Raw genomic sequence first — 16,822 nt, 5'->3', positions numbered from 1 at the left:
CCCCAGGTGTGGTGGCATGTGCCTGTAGTCCCAGCTACTTGGGAGGCTGAGGTGAGAAAGGCTACTTGAGCCCAGGAGTCTGAGGCTTCAGTGAGCTATGGTTGCACCACTGCACACCAGCCTAGGTGACAGAGTGAGACTCTGTCTCTTAAAAAAAAAGAAGGGGGGGATTCTCTAGTAGCCCTAATTCTACCCATCTGGCTACTAATTCAAACTTTCGTCCTTCACATCTGTTTGTAGACTTCTCCAATATAACTAGTATGCCTGGGCTCATTCTGCTTCTTCTCTTCTGGAATAGTTTATTTCATGACCATGTGCAGAGGGGGTGATGGGGCAAGCCTCACAAGCCCCGGAGGTCTGTGGCTGAGGTGTACCTTGGCTTTGTTGCCTGGAGCTGCTCTGACTCTGCTCTTCGCTCTTTCCTGGGCTGTGTCACTACAGCTCTGACTCCTTTCCACCTTGGAGTTTAGCTTCCTAAAAAAGAATAAATAAAAAACGAGTAGTCAAAATTAGTCCATATATAGGTAAGGAAAAAGGATGACAATATCTTTTTGCTTTCTAAGCCACTCACCAGGAAAGAATTCCCTTGGGCAGCTACAATAGAAAATGAGTTAATTTATTAACAAAATACATTCTGAATAGAAATTCTGCCAAAAGACAGTGCTCCAGAGAGGATATTTGGTTCAAGATTTTGTTTCCAAACTAGACCCTGCCAAAAGGAGGCAGAACCAGTGGCTATTTTGAACATGCTTAGAGAGATGTAGAGATACTTCACTATCCTTAATAGGGTGGATACAATGTTAAATCACCTTTACAAGCAACAGATTTTTCTTTTTATTAGACCCAAACCTCTCTTCAATCTACATCAAGCACAAATATTGAAGTACTTACAAAAATGCACAGCAGTGCATTAGATCTCTATGTGCAGTCAAAATTAAATGTAGTCTCTCCTTTAATCCATTACATTTGAGCTTTCAAAGGCCTAAATCCTAGTGATTTCAGAGGTTTAAAGAACACATGATTTTTGTCTTTATGACATTGAGTTTATAACCCAAACCAAACTCCACAGTGCTTGGATTCTATACTGAAGTCCACTACACTATAGCATAGTAAGTACCATAAGACAGCAGTTAGTATGCAACTAAACTTCCCAAGTGTCTTCTTCTAAGAGTTTTATCATTTTGACTCTTAAGTTTAGGTCTTTGGTCCATTTTGAGTTAATTTTATAACTCAAAATGGTGTGAAGTTGGAGTCCAACTTTATCCTTTTGTATGTGGGTATCTATTAACAGTTGTCCCAGGATCATATGTGAATCTATGTTAGAATTATGTGCAGATGACTGTCACCTGCCCCAGAAACAAGTAGGGACACTTAATTTCTCACTCGCCTTTGTTTCCCCATTCCTCAACTCTTGCCTAAATATATATCTGTTCACCAAGCATGTATCATATACTTACTATATGTATGCCAGACACTGATGGCCATTATCCAGGCACTGAGAATACAGAGAAGAATGAGACACAGTCTAGATCTTCAAGGAATCAGAGTCCAGTGGACAAATAAATAAATACAATACAGTGAAAGGGCACAACAAAAAAAAGTATGCATAGGAAGCAGAAACGGCACAAAGGAGAGAGTTCTTCATAACCTGGGATGAAGTGAGATCTGGGTTGGAAAAGTCCTCCTGTAGCATGTTCATTTCAAAGGATAAACAGGAATATGCCGTAAGTCAAGGTGGACACATAGTTATGCAGATGATCTCAAACAGAAATTTCTTCAAATGATTCGATTTAGCTTTGGAATGGAACGCATCATATCTACTCTTTTGTAGCAAAAGACTTGTTTTCAGAGTTTTACTATGCCAGCATTAGCTTGGAGAAAACTTGTAAAGGAGGTAAGGTACCTTCCCAAGGTCTCTCTCTTCTCCCTACATCTCTAGTAAGTAGAGGGGGTAGCATGTCCTACCCACTCATAAGGGCTTCTATTCCAGTATTTCTGTGTTATTCCTCCCATTCAAAACCCTCCCATCCTATATCTTATGGCCACATAGTGTTAATAGGAGAAAGAGGTGGCCAGCCTGTATCACATGCTTGCACTTTACCAAGAAGCTCAACATTTAACCCAAATGAAAGATGTGAAAGTTGTACTATCTAGCGGGAAATACATTTTGGAGCAGGTAGAAAATTTCAACATCCCCCTATAAAAGCAGCTGTGTAAAAGTCAGCTTGATTGGTAGTTTACTTTTAAAAATATTGATATTCATTTGCATCCCTAGAAGTCACAGAAACTGTCAGTGGTGTAAGCCACCCAGAAGTATACTGTATGGCAGATTAAAATGCTGTGGTAAATAATATATACCTTGGGTTAGAAAAAAGGGATGTAAAGTTGAGAGAGACAGCATTGTTACTTCAAATATATCAATTGTTTGGTGTGATTCCATTGGCAAAACAAGCAGACACCAAGAGGAAAAGATTTTCTGATCAACCTGAGAAAGACTTTTTTAACTTTCAATAGAGCAGTTCACTGATAGTTGCCTGGGAAGACACTGAGCTCCAGGCCGTTAGAGGTATTCAAACTGAGGCGGGATCTAGACCTTAAGTTCCAAATATTACATAATTAAGAAATAACTTAATTTTTAAAAACAGGCTATAAATCCATTTTGTCAGGTGTAAAACAGTCAAATTGAAAGTCACTGTTTTCAAGCCTACGTTATCAGATACACAAATGACAACTACCTGTAGCTGGGGAGAACATCTTCACATGCCCCATAAACTCCATTTTGGCAAAAGAAAAGGCCCAGGGAGGAAACACACTTGCAGTGACCAAACGTGCAATGAAGAAAAAAAAAAAAATTCTGACAATCTAAAATATTTTTGCTAAACTTTAGTATAGCTGAAATTGTCATTACCTCTCCTATTCATATTTGACCAACAGACTTCTTACTGAGCACCAACTCTGTGCAAAGCATTAGAGACAGATTGATCAAAAGACAACCTTCACTGAAAGGAGCGTCTACCCACTGAAGTCCACCACTCTGTAGCATAAGTGCTGTAAGAGATCAGTTATTATACAACTGAACTCCTCAACTGTTTTCTTCTAAGAGTTTTATAGTTTAAGCACTTACATTTAGGTCTCTGATCCATCTGGAGTTCATTTTTGTATGTGGTATGAGGTTGGGGCCCAACTTCATTCTTTTGCATGTAGATATCCAGTTATACCAGAACCATATGTAAAGTGGCTGTTCTTTCCCCACTGAATGGTCTTGGCACCCTTGTTGGAAATCAGTTGACCATGGATGTATGGGTTTATTTCTGGACTCTCAATTCTATTCCATGGATTTACATGTCTACCCTTATTCCAGTACCACATTGTTTTGATTGCTATACTTTGCAGTAAGTTTTGAAATCAGGAGTTGTGAGTCTTCCACCTTTGTTCTTTTTTTTTTTTTTTTTTTTTCAAGATTGTTTTAACTATTTGGGATCCTCTGAAAATTCATATATGTGTTTTGGTATGTTTGTCCCTTTCTGCAAAAAAGATCATTGGAATTTTAATAGGTGTTACACTAAATCTGTAAAACGACTTCAAGAGTATTGCCATCTTAACAATATTATGTCTTCTAATCCATGAGCACAGGAGGTCTTTTGCTTTACTTAGTTAGATCTTCTTTAATTTCTTTCAGCAACGTTTTGTAGTTTTCAGCATACAAGTCTTGCCACTACTGTGGTTAAATTTAGTCATAAGTATTCTATTTTTTGATGCTATTGTAAACTGAATTGTTTTCATAGTTACCTTTTTGGGTTGTTCACTGCTAGTGTATAGAAATGCAACTGATTTTTGTGTGGTGAGCTTATATCTTGCAACTTTGCTAAAATTTGTCTATTAGCTTTAACAATTATTTCATGGATTTTTTAGGATTTTTTGTGATTAACATGTCATGTGTAAACAGAGATAGTCTTACTTCTTCCTTTGCCATCTGGATGGCTTTTATTTTTCTTGCCCAATTTTTCTGGCTAGAATTTCCAGTACAATGTTGAACAGAAATGGCAACAGTAGACATCATTTATCTTGTTCCTGCTACTGGGAGGAAAGTTTTCTCTTTCACCACTGAGTATGATGTTGCTGTGGGTTTTTCATAGATTCCTTTTATAAGACTGAAGTTCTCTTATTTTCCTACATGTTGATCATTTTTCTCATGAAAGGGTATAAGATTTTGTCACTTTTTGTGTGTGTCTACTGAGCTTTTTTCCCCTTCATTCTACTAAAATGGTACATTACATTGATCTTCGTATGCTGAAACACCTTTGCATTCTTGGAATAAATCCTGCTTGGTCATGGTATATAATTCTTTTAAAAAAATGCTGCTGGATTTTGTTGGCTAGTATTTTTGCTGAAGAATTTTTATCTATATTCCGAAGAGATCTTGGCCTCTACTTTTCTTATGAAATATTTGTCCAACTTTGGTATCAGGGTAATGCTTACCTCATAGAATATTTATTCTTTTAATTTTTGGGAGAGTGTGAGGATTCACGTTAATTCTTCTTTAGTTGTTTCATAGAATCACCAGTGAAGCCATTGGCCCTCGGCTTTTATTGTTGGATTTTTTTTTTGATTATGGGTTCAACCTCTTTACTTGATATAGGTCAATTCAGATTTTCAACTTCCTCAGGTACTTTACGAAGTTTCTAGGAATTGGTACATTTCATTACATTCACTCTAGGAACTGGTACATTTCATTTAAATTTTCTAATCTGTTGGCATTAAAATTGTTCATAGTATTTGTCTATAATCCTTCTTAATTCTGTAATAACAGTAATGTCATCATTTTTCTTCCTAATTTTGGTAATTTGAGTCTTCTCTTTTTTTCTTGACCAGTCGTTAAAAATTTGTCAATTTTGTTGATCTTACCAAAGGACCCAACTTTTGGGTTTCATTCATTCTACTGTTTTCCTATTCTCTGTTAATCTTAAATGTGATCTTTATTATTTCTTTCCTTTTGTTTTCTGTGTTTAGTCTACTCTGTGTATTTAGTCTTAAATCTTTTATAATGTAGGCTTTTACAGCTATAAATTTCCCTCTGAGCGCTGCTTTCATTACATTCAGTAAGTTTTGATGTACAGGTTTTCTTTAATTTTTACCTTTTTCTAACTTTTAAGTTCAGGGGTACATGCGCAGGATGTGCAGGTTACATAGCTAAACCTGTGTCATGGTGGTTTGCTGCACAGATCATCCCATCACCTAGGTATTAAGCTCAGCATCCATTAGCTATTTTTCCTGATGGTCTCCCTCCTCCCACCCCCATTCTCCTGCAGGCCCCAGTATGTGTTGTTTCCCCAGTTTCCCCACATGTGTCCATGAGTTCTCATCATTCGGCTCCCACTTTATAAATGAGAATATGTGATGTTTGGTTTTCTGTTCCTGCATTAGTTTGCTGAGAATGATGGCTTCCAGCTCCATCCATGCCCCTGCAAAGGACATAATCTAGTTCCTTTTAATGACTGCATAGTATTCCATGGGGGGTATATGTACCACATTTTCTTTATTCGGTCTATCACTGAATGGCATTTAGATTGGTTCCATGTCTTTGCTATTGTGAACAGTGCTGCAATGAACACACATGTGCGTGTATTTTTATAAGGGAATGATACATATTCCTTTGTGTATATACCTAGTAATGAGATTGCTGGGTCAAATGGTATTTCTGCTTCTAGGTTTTTGAGGAATCACCACACTGTCTTCCACAATGGTTGAACTAATTTGCACTCCCACCAACAATGTAGAAGTGTTCCTTTTTCTCCACAACCTTGCCAGCATCTGTTGTTTTTTGACTTTTTAATAACAGCCATTCTGACTGGTGTGAGATGGTATCTCATTATGGTTTTGATTTGCATTTCTCTAATGATCAGTAATGTCAAGCTCTTTTTCATATGCTGGTTGGCCACATGCATGTCTTCTTTTGAGAAGTGTCTATTCATCCTTTGTCCACTTTTTACTGGGGTGGCTTTTTTTTTTTCTTGTAAATTTGTTTAAGTTCCTTGTAGATGCTGAATGTTAGACCTTTGTCAGATGGATAGATTGCAAAAATTTTTCTCCCATTCCATAGGTTGTCTGTTCACTCTGATGACAGTTTCTTTTGCTGTGCAGAAGCTCTTTAGTTTAATTAGATCCAATTCATCAATTTTACTTTTGGTGCAATTGCTTTTGACATCTTCGTCATGAAATCTTTGCCCATGCCTATGGTCCTGAATGGTATTGCCTAGATTTTCTTCTAGGATTTTTATAATTTTGGGTTTTACATTTAAGTCTTTAATTCATCTTGAGTTGATTTTATTTTTTATATGGTGTAAGGAAGGGGTCCAGTTTCAGTTTTCTGCATATGGCTAACCAGTTCTCCCAGCACCACTTACTAAATAGGGAATCCTTTCCCCGTTGTTTTTGTCAGGTTTATCTAAGATCATATGGTTGTAGGTATGTGGTCTTATTTCTGGATTCTCTATTCTGTTCCATTGGTCTGTCTGTTGGTCTGTCTGTTCTTGTATCAATATCAGGCTGTTTTGGTTACAAGTAGCATTGTAGTATAGTTTGAAGTCAGGTAGTGTGATGTCTCCAGCTTTTTTCTTTTTGCTTAGAATTGTCACGAATATTCAGGTTCCATATGAATTTTAAATGGTTTTGGTTCCATATGAATTTTAAAATAGTTTTTTCTAATTCTGTGAAGAATGTCAATGGTAGTTTAATGGGAATAGAATTGAATCTATAAATTGCTTTGGGCAGTACAGCCATTTTAATGATATTCATTCTTCCTATCCATGAGCATGCAATGTTTTTCCATTTGTTTGGGTCATCTCTGATTTCTTTGAGCAGTGGTTTGTAGTTCTCCTTGAAGAGGTCCTGCCTTCCCTTGTTAGCCCATATTCCTATTTTATTCTTTTTTTGTCAATTGTGAATGGGAGTTCATTCATGATTTGGCTCTCTGGTTACCTGCTACTGGTGTATAGGAATGCTAGTGATTTTTGTACAATGATTTTGTATCCTGAGATTTTGCTGAAGCTGCTTATCAGATTAATAAGCTTTTGGGCTGGGACAATGGGGTTTTCTAGATACAGAATCATGTCATCGGCAAACAAAGACAGTTTGACTTCCTCTCTTCCTATTTGGATACCCTTTATTTCTTTCTCTTGCCTGACTGCCCTGGCTAGAACTTCCAATACTATGCCGAATAGGAGTGGTGAGAGAGAGCATCCTTGTCTTGTGCCTATTTTGAAGGGGAATGCTTCCAGCTTTTGCCCATTCAGAATGATATTGGCTGTGGGTCTGTCATATATATGGCTCTTATTATTTTGAGGTATGTTCCTTCAATATCAAGTTTATTGAGAGTTTTCAACATGAAGGGGTGCTGAATTTTATTGAAGGCCATTTCTGCATCTATTGAGATAATCATATGGTTTTTGTCTTTAGTTCTGTTTATGTGAAGAATCACATTTATTGATTTGCCTACGCTGAACCACCCTTGCATCTCGGGTGACATCATTAGGCTTTGTGTCCCCACCCAAATCTCATCTTGAATTATAATCCCCATAATTCACAAAGAGATGGTCTGGAATTGGAACTTATGTTTAAAAGGAAAGCAGAGCATAAACGTTTGGAAAATTTCCAGTCTGACGGAGCAATAGAAAACAAAAACTCAGCTGCAGAAATTTGCATAAGTAATAAGGAGCCAAATGTTAATTGCCAAGACAATGGGGAAAATGTCTTCATGGCATGTCAGAAGTCTTCACAGCAAGCCCTCCCACTGCAGGCCCAGAAAGCTAGGAGAAGAAAATGGTTTCGTGGGCTGGGCCCAGGGCCTTGCTGCTTTGTGAAGTCTCTTGGTGCCCACACCCCAGCCATGGCTAAAAGGGGCCAATGTACAGATCAGGCCATTGTTTCAGAGAGTACAAGCCCCAAGCCTTGGTGGCTTACATGTGGTATTGGGCCTGTAGGTGCACAGAAGTGAAGAAATGAGCGTTGGGAACTTTCACCTAGATTACACAGAATGTATGCAAATGCCGGGATGTCCAGGCAGAAGTCTGCTACAGCGGTGGAGCCTGGAGCACCTCTGCTAGGGCAGTGTGGAAGGGAAATGCCCACACTGAGTCCCCATTGGGGCACTGCCTAGAGGAGCTGTGATAAGAGGGCTACCTTCCTCCAGACCCCAGAATGGTAGATCCACTGACAGCTTACACCATGTACCTAAAAAAGCCGTAGACACTCAATGCCAGCCTGTGAAATCAGCTGGGAAGGGAGCTGTACCCTGCAAATCCACAGGGGCAGGGCTGTTCAAGGCCCTGGGAGCCCACCTCTTGCACCAGTGTGACCTGAATGTGAGACATGGAGTCAAAGGAGATCACTTCAGAGCTGTAAGATTTAGCTGCCCTGCTGGATTTCAGACTTGCATGGGGCCTGTAGCCCCTTCGTTTTGGCCAATTTCTCCCAATGGACATGGGTGTATTTACCCAATGCCTATACCCTTATTGCATCTATGAAATAACTAACTTGTTTTTGATTTTACAGGCTCATAAGCAGCAGGGACTTGCCTTATCTCAGATGAGACTTTGGGGGGCTGTTGGAAAGGCTTGTGTTTTGAAAAGTGAGGACATGATATTTGGGAGGGGCCAGGGGTGGAATGGTTAGGCTTTGTGTTCCCACCCAAATTTCATCTTGAATTATAAACCTCATAATCCCCATGTGTCAAGGTAGAGTCCAGGTGGTGGTAACTGAATCATGGGGGTGGTTTCCCCATGCTGTTCTCATGATAGTGAGTTCTCATGAGATCTGATGGTTTTATTTATTTACTTATTTATGAGGTGGGGTCTTGCTCTGTCACCCAGGCAGTAGTGCAGTGGCTCAATCTTGGCTCGCTGTGACATCCACCTCCCAGGTTCAAGCGATTCTCATGTCTCAGCCTCTGGAGTAGCTGGGATTACAGGTGCATGTCACCACACCCAGCTAATTTTTGTATTTTTAGTACAGATGGGGTTTCACTATGTTGGCCAGGCTGGTCTTGAACTCTTGACTTCAAGTAATCCGCCCACCTCAGCCTCCCAATGTGCTGGGATTACAGGTGTGAGCCACTGCTTCTGGCCAAGATCTTATGGTTTTATAAGGGCCTCTTCCCCCTTCATTCATTCACTCACTCCCTCCTGCCGCCTTGTGAAGGAGGTGCCTGCTTTGACTTCTGCCATGATTGTAAGTTTCCTGAGGCCTCCCCCAGCCACATGGAACTGAGTCAATTAAACTTCTTTTCTTCATAAATTACCTAGTCTTGGGCAGTTCTTTATAGCAGTGTGAAAAAAGATTAACACACGGGATGGAACCTACTTGGTCATGACAGATAAGCTTTTTGATGTGCTGCTGGATTTGGTTTGCCAGTATTTTATTGAGGACTTTTGCATTGATGTTTATCAAGGATATTGGCCTGAAGTTTTCTTTTTTTGTTGTATCTCTTCCAGGTTTTGGTATCAGGATGATGCAGGCCTTATAGAATGAGTTAGGGAGGAGTCCCTCCTTTTCAATTTTTTGGAATAGTTTCTGTAGAAATGGCACCAACTCATCATCGTCCCTGTGGTAGAATTCAGCTGTGAATGTCTTGTCCTGGGCTTTTTTGGTTGGTAGGCTACTCCTTACTGCCTCAATTTCAGAACTCATTATTGGTCTATTGAGGGATTCAATTTCTTCCTGGTTCAGTCTTAAGAGGGTGTATATATCCAGGAAGGTTTTTATTTTCATTCCTCTCAAAGTATTTTCTAATTTCTCTTGTGACTTCTTCTTTGGCTCACTGGTTTTAAAGAACGTGTTGTTTCATTTCCACATATTTGTTAATTTTCCAGTTTTCTTCCTATCAATTTCTAGTTTCATTCCATTGTGGTCAAAAATACAGTTATTATTTCAACCTTTTAAAATATATTGAGACTTGTTTTATGGTCTAACATACAGTCTATATTGGAAGATGTTCCATGTGCACCTGAGAAGAAGAATTCTTGTTGAGTTGATCCTTTTATCATTATATAATGTATTTCTTTGTCTTTTGTAACAATTTTTAACCTGAAGTCTATGTTGTCTGATATTAGTATAGTTACTCCAGCTCTCTTGTTTACTGTTTGCATGAAATATTTTTCCATCCTTTCACTATCAACCTATTTCTGTCTTTGGATCTAAGGTGTGTCTCAGCATATATCTGAATCATTTCTTTTTTAAATCCATTCTCCCAATCTCCTCTTAATTGCAGAGTTTAATCAATTTACATTTAATGTAATTGCTGATAAAGAAGGACTTCTGCTATTTTCTAGGTCTTATACAGGCATCCCTTTCTTTTTTGTCGTTTGCTTTATTGCACATTGCTGATATTGCATTTTTTACAAACTAAAGATTCATGGCAACCCTGTATCAAGCAAGTCTATCAGCATCATTTTTCCAACAGCATGTGCTCACTTCCTGTCTCTGTGTCACGTTTTGGTAATTCTCACAATATTTCAAACTTTTTCATGATTATTATATCTGGTATAGTGATTTGTGATCTTTGCTATTTCCAGTATTCTGTTTGGCTTTCAACAGTTTGATTATAACATGTCTTGGTGTAGACGTCTTTATCCTACTTTGGAGTCACAGAACTTCTTGGATGTGTAGACTTATGTCTTTCATTAAATTTGATTAGTGTTTGCTCATTATTACTTCAAATATTCTTTCTGCCCCTTTCTCTCTCATTCTGGGACTACCATTTTGTGTATATTGGTACACTTAATGGTGTTTCACAGATTTCTTAGGCTCTGTTTCTTTTTCTTTATTCTTTTTTCTGTTTCTCAGATTGGATAATCTCAATTGACCTATATTCAAATTAGCTAATTATTCTGCCTGTTCAAATCTGTTCTGTCACTGTACTTTTCAGCTCCAGAATTTCTATTTGATTCCTTTTTTATAATTTTATCTCTTTACTGATACTGTCTACTTAGGACACTGTTTTTCATGGTTTCCTTTAGTTCTTTGCCCATAGTTCCTTTAGCTCTTGAGGATATGATTTAAAGTCCACATTAAAAATGTCAAATGTCTTGGCTTCCTTTGGGACAGTTTCTATCAGTTTCTTTTTTCCTGTGTATGGGTCATTGTTTCTTGTTTCTTATGCCTCATATTTTTTGCATTTTGAATATTATAAGGTGGCAACTATGAAAATCAGATTCTCTCCCCACCCCTGGGTTTGTTGTTGCTGTCTGTTATAGCTGTTATTTGTTCAGTGACTTTTTTGAACTGATTTTATAAAGTCTATTTTTTGTCATATGTGGCCAATGAATTCTATGTTCTGTTAGCTTAGTGGTCAGTTAGTGATCTGACAGAGTTCCTTAGATGCCAAGATTCCGGTGTTCTTTTCTTCTTTTTTTTTTTTTTTTCCTGAGACAGGGTCTCACTCTATCGCCTAGGCTGGAGTGCAATGAAGTGATCATGGCTAACTGAAGCCTTTATCTCCTGGGCTCAAGAGATCCTCCCACCTCAGCCTCCTGAGTAGCTGGAACTACAGGCATGTATCACTATGCTCGGCTGATTTTTAAAATTTTTAGTAGAGACAAGGTCTCGCTATGTTGCCCACGCTAGTCTCAAACTCCAGAGCTCAAGCAATCCTCCCACCTCAGCCTCCCAAAGTGCTAGGATTACAGGCATGAGTCACCAAACTCAGCTGCATGCATTTTTTCTAGATTGAGACACTGCTTATTTGCTGTAAACTTTTGATTAGTTTCCAGAGTTCCAATAAAGTTGATGTTGGCTGTTTTTGCCAATTATTACTGCTTTTATGGAAGGCTTTTGGAGTTCCCTGCTCTGCCAATTTTGCTCATGTCACCAGGCAAAGTATCTTTTAAGAAACAGTGAGATATATTTAAATTATAAAGCAAGAAAGGTGTTTTATTACCATGGCACTACTGAAAAGATCAAGCAGTACCTCTAGCAACATGCAGTATAAATGTGGACACTAACAGTCACTAAAATCATGAATGTAAAAATATTATATAAAACATAAACATAATACCCAGATAATATTGTTGTTACTGTAGCATTTGGTCAGGGAAGGAGTCTTCAAAATGCTGGAGCAGAATAGTCAAGAGCAATAAACCTGACAATGTTCTTAGGATTTAAAGTGCCCAAACAATAATCTCACTAAAAAAAATGGAGGCGGTAAGTATTCCTTCCTCTTTTGTACGGAGTCCTTTTCTGTATTCCTAAACCCTAACACAGTGCCTGGCATACAGTGGATATATCAAAGAAGTTTCTTATAAATACATAAAAATGTGTGCAGAAATAACCTCTTTCTATCCCTTAAGGAAAAGAAAGAAAACATCAACATTTATTAGAAACCCATTATCTGTCAGGCACTGTGCTAAGTGTTTGAAATATATTGTATCTCATTTAATCCACACAGAGACTCTATGACACAGGTATCATCATCCCCAATTCATAGACAGAGAAATGAGAGAAGTGATCTTTCCAGGTTCACACAGCTGAAGTGAATTATTTAAACCTACAGTATAGTAAGGCCTGTGCTCTTTGCACCACAGCATACTGATCTAACTTACTCTACTCTGCCATAGAACAGACTCAAAACATCTAGGAAAGCTCTGTCTATCTGAACACGTAATGAAGGCATAAACAAGAGAAAGCAGCACTGTCTGAAAAGCAACTTGCTTAAAATTTCCACTGCCAAGAGACCAGATGGTTTCTGGGACGTCTAGTTAGGCTAAAAATACCCGCACCCACAATGAGTTTGATTTACAAACAAAGAAAAGCAGGGTTAGCCAGTATAAACATGCAGCTGGAAAGCTAGAAGATTTAATGCTTACAAAACACTGCTTAAAGGGTTTCAAATGGCCATACAAGATATAAAACGTTAGACAGCTTATGCGCTCAGTTGCTTCTCATTACTCTCTCTGTCTCTTACATACCTACGCCATACTTGTTTCTTAAGGGTACCTTCAGGTCTGACACTGCTGAGTCCCACCAAGAAATTAAGGTTGGAGAGGACCCTCCTGCCAGTCTCTGGCCTGAAAGACCCTTCCCACCCTCTCCATCCTGTCACACACACACACATCTCTCTGTCTCACTCACTCACACACACACACCCTGGAGTGAAACCCAGAAGCTTCTTTAGACCTTGGTGCAGCTGCTATCCACCCAGAAGTTGGTAATATTTTGTTACACTCTGGGTTATCTGCCTTGTCTATACTAGTATTCTTTTCATTTTTTTAGGTGTACGATGTAATGGTTTTTAGTATATTCAGTTATTTAACCATCACCACAATTAATTTTAGAACATTTCTGTCACCTCAAAAAGGAACCCCATACCCTTTAGCTATCACCTCAAACCCCACTTCCTCCAGCCCTAAGCAACTACTCATGTATTTTATGTCTCTACATATTTGCCTATTCTGGACCCACACTTGTATTCTTTTACTGATGGATAGGAACACTTGTTTCCATAGCTGTATTCCAAAAGGCCTAACATAATGCAGAAGGATTTGAGTTCTCTTAAATGAGAAATAACTGGACAGATTCTCACTTTTCTCTGTAGCAACCATGTATCTTTTTGGAACAATGGAGGGTATAAATTATTTTTTTAAAAAATGGAAGGAGAGCAGCCTTCTGTTGCAAAGATAGATAATTTCAAAACACATATTTAAGTGCAGGGCCTTTTGTCACAGAGCTCTGATAACGACAGAAAGAACACAGATTTGGAGTAAAAAGAGAACTGGGTTCCAATTCCATCTCTGTACTCTAATGAGTTGAGAGGTTCTTGGGTGAGTCACTTAACCTCTTTGAATTGCAGCTTCCTTTGCTGTAAAACAGTGATGTTACACATTTTGCAGGATGAATATGAGAATTAAATCACATGAGGTATGCTAAGAACTCAACATGGCAGAGAGCCCAAGGAAGCACTGGGAAAAGGCTAGCTCCTGACACTACCCCTCACCAAACTTCCAGGCCTTTCTGAAGACTATGAGAATATTTCTGTTCTAAAATGGCAGAGATATTACTGACGCTTCTACCACCATTCTCCTTAAGCTCCACATTGCTTCTCCTTAAGCTATCTTCCTTTTCCAGCCATATTCCATTACTTTTAATAAGATTTGTCCTCTTAATAAGCAGGCTGGTAAACACTTGACTTGTTCCAATTCCTGTATCCCTCCCCAAACACACACACACACCCCCCAGGCCATCATCAAGCCTTGCTATTTCAACTCACTGCTTCATCATCTTCTCATAATCTCCTCTCCCTCAAGCCACTGTTTGACTATTCCCCACACACAACTTAAGTCTGATCTTTATTGTTACAACCTCCTAACGGCCCCCACCCCCTTTCTTTTCATGCCCTGGCCTCATTTCCTCCATCCTTCAAAACTCTGGTTTAAGCCACCTCTAGATATTTCCATTTTAGAGGAAGAATCTTAAGAAATCATAGAGTAAACCCCCCTGCCCTAGCTTGTAGGTAAGGCATATCACTCTGCAATTTACCTAGATGAGACTGAAGGAGAGCCAACTGATTTTACTCAAGGTCACAATGCTACTTCTTCCCTAAAACTCCACCCCTTAGTTCTCTGCTTCTTTTCCTCAATCCTGAAGCTAGTATTCCAATATCACATCACTTATGCATCTGCTTGGTTTCTGTTACCTGAATGCTTCTGTATTTCATCTGTGAATTTTAAGGAAGCGTACCTATTTCCCAGAGGGTCTTCAGATTTCAATTCACTCTAACACTGGCTGGACATGTGTTTAGTATCTCTGACTCTGTCAGTAAGTCTCTGTCTATATCTGTCCTTATACATACACTGTATAGAACGCACAGCCACTTTAAGTCCCCTGATGTGCCACACTCTGAGCCACCAGAGACTCAGGCTTAAAAGTATCTGTACGTTAGAAAACAAAACAATGTAGCTATGGTTAATTTCTACTAAGTAGAACACAGATCTTTCTTTTATAGCATCTATAAAACGTATCAATATAAACTATTGCTAAAGCATTCGAAGGCTAAAAGGCAACTTCATAGCATAAAAATTTTATCAATGTGGTCACTAGACTTCCCCCTAAATCCCATATTAATCCTATGGAATCTAATCTAAAAAACAGCCATCAGCCAATCCAAGCTCCTAGAGCCCTCCCTCCTAGAAGCCCTCTGCTGCATGTTTGACAATCAGTTCTGACAAAGCCCCAGTTTAACCTACCAACAGGCACAAGGCCTGTCTTATTCAAACATTCCACAAATATTTACTGAGCCCTTACTAAGTGCCAGACACTGTACTAAGTATTATAATGATGAACAAGATGCTATCCCTGCCTTTGATGAGTTTAAAGTCTAGAGGAGAAAGTGAACAGAGGCAGCATGAGGATCTATAAAGAAGGTATGGAGTACAGTAGAAAGAGCAGTAAACTCAGAGCCAGGAAGCCTCAGTTCTAACTCAGTTTCCTCCTGTTTTAGCAGTCTAAGATTTGGCAAGCCATGTTCTCTCTCTGGGCTTCAGTCTTCCATTTATAAAACAAATGGACTGAATAAGATGATATTTAAGGTCCTTTTCAGCTACAAGAGTCCATGTTCCAAGAGAAGATAAAAATTGCAGCAGCAGCAGCAGCAATATTCACTGAAGACTTAGCATGTGCCAGAATCTTGCTAGGAACCATTTACTTAAGATTCCATTTTGTATGAAATGGCATTACCAGCATTACTACATCACTTTAAAAAAAAAAAAAACTGGAAAGAAGACTGGTTTGATTATGTTTCTTTGTATGGTTATACTCTATTTACAAGAAGAATCTGAAGTGATTTACAGTAAAAATACATAATGACAAATAAAGACATTAAGTAATCCATGTAAGAAGGGTAGAGCAGAAATTATTTTTTAAATAATTAGGCAGCAGAGAGAGCTCCTGTCTCAAAACAAAACAAAAACAACAAACAAACAAACAAAAAAGCCCCAAAATGAAAGGGTCTGGGTGTGTATTCACAGGAGCAGCAAGAGAGAGAGATCTACTAAATAATACCGGTGGAAAGGAAGAGTTGAACCCTAGAGATAAGGGTGAGCAATACCAGCTTTAAACAAAACAGGAAATGAACTGGGGTGAAGATTGTTTCTTTGGCCAGACACAGTGGCTCACACCTATAATTCCAGCATTTTGGGAGGCTGAAGCATGAGGACTGCTTGAGCCCAGGAGTTCAAGACCAGCCTGGGCAATACAAGGAGACCTCGTCTCTACAAAAAACGTTTTAAAAATTAGCCAGACATGGTGGCACACACCTATGGTCTCAGCTATTCAGGGCTGAGATGGGAGGATCATTTGAGCTCAGGAGATTGAGGCTACAGTGAACCATGATTGCCCAATTATACTCCAGCCTGGACAACAGAGTGAGACACTGTCTAAAAAAAAAAAGATTGTATCTTTACATCTGTATATTAAAACAGAGCACGGCATGTTGCAGCTGTTCACAAAATGTCTGTTGAATGAATGTATGCATGAGTCCTCCTTCTTTCCTCCATTTCTTCTTTGCTTCCCTTCCTTCCTCCTATCTATTCATCTTTCCTTTCCTCCACCTAGCCCTTCATTATCCTTCTAGCACCCATCATCTATCCAATTCCCTCTTCCTTTCCTTCCCAGGGCCTACAAAGTCTAAAGGATCAAGAGATTCCTTGACAAAGGTCTTAAAAACTTTTCAGTTTGCTCTCTTGAAACCTATAAAGATATATTTTAGGTCTAGGCATTGAAAAGAAAATCAGTTCTGTCCTCACTTCCTACTAAGTCCAGAGGGAGAGTCTGTGCA

At 38.8% G+C, this 16,822-nt stretch overlaps 1 protein-coding gene across 3 annotated transcripts in view; it reads right to left on the bottom strand.

Annotated features, from left to right (window-relative positions):
* RNF169 (ring finger protein 169) overlaps positions 1–16,822 on the bottom strand; it is an 87,615-nt gene that overhangs the window by 7,260 nt on the left and 63,533 nt on the right. For all 3 annotated transcript variants that reach the window (XM_004051813.5, XM_055356816.2, XM_055356817.2), the window contains exon 5: positions 375–474. In XM_004051813.5, the coding sequence (XP_004051861.1) occupies positions 375–474 (100 nt within the window). The remainder of the gene's footprint in view (positions 1–374; positions 475–16,822) is intronic.

Source organism: Gorilla gorilla, chromosome 9, assembly GCF_029281585.2.
Source record: "Gorilla gorilla gorilla isolate KB3781 chromosome 9, NHGRI_mGorGor1-v2.1_pri, whole genome shotgun sequence".
NCBI classification, from domain to species: Eukaryota; Metazoa; Chordata; class Mammalia; order Primates; family Hominidae; genus Gorilla; species Gorilla gorilla.
The sequence above is the reverse complement of the archived record's forward strand: the minus strand, read 5'-3'. Positions and strand labels throughout refer to the sequence as shown.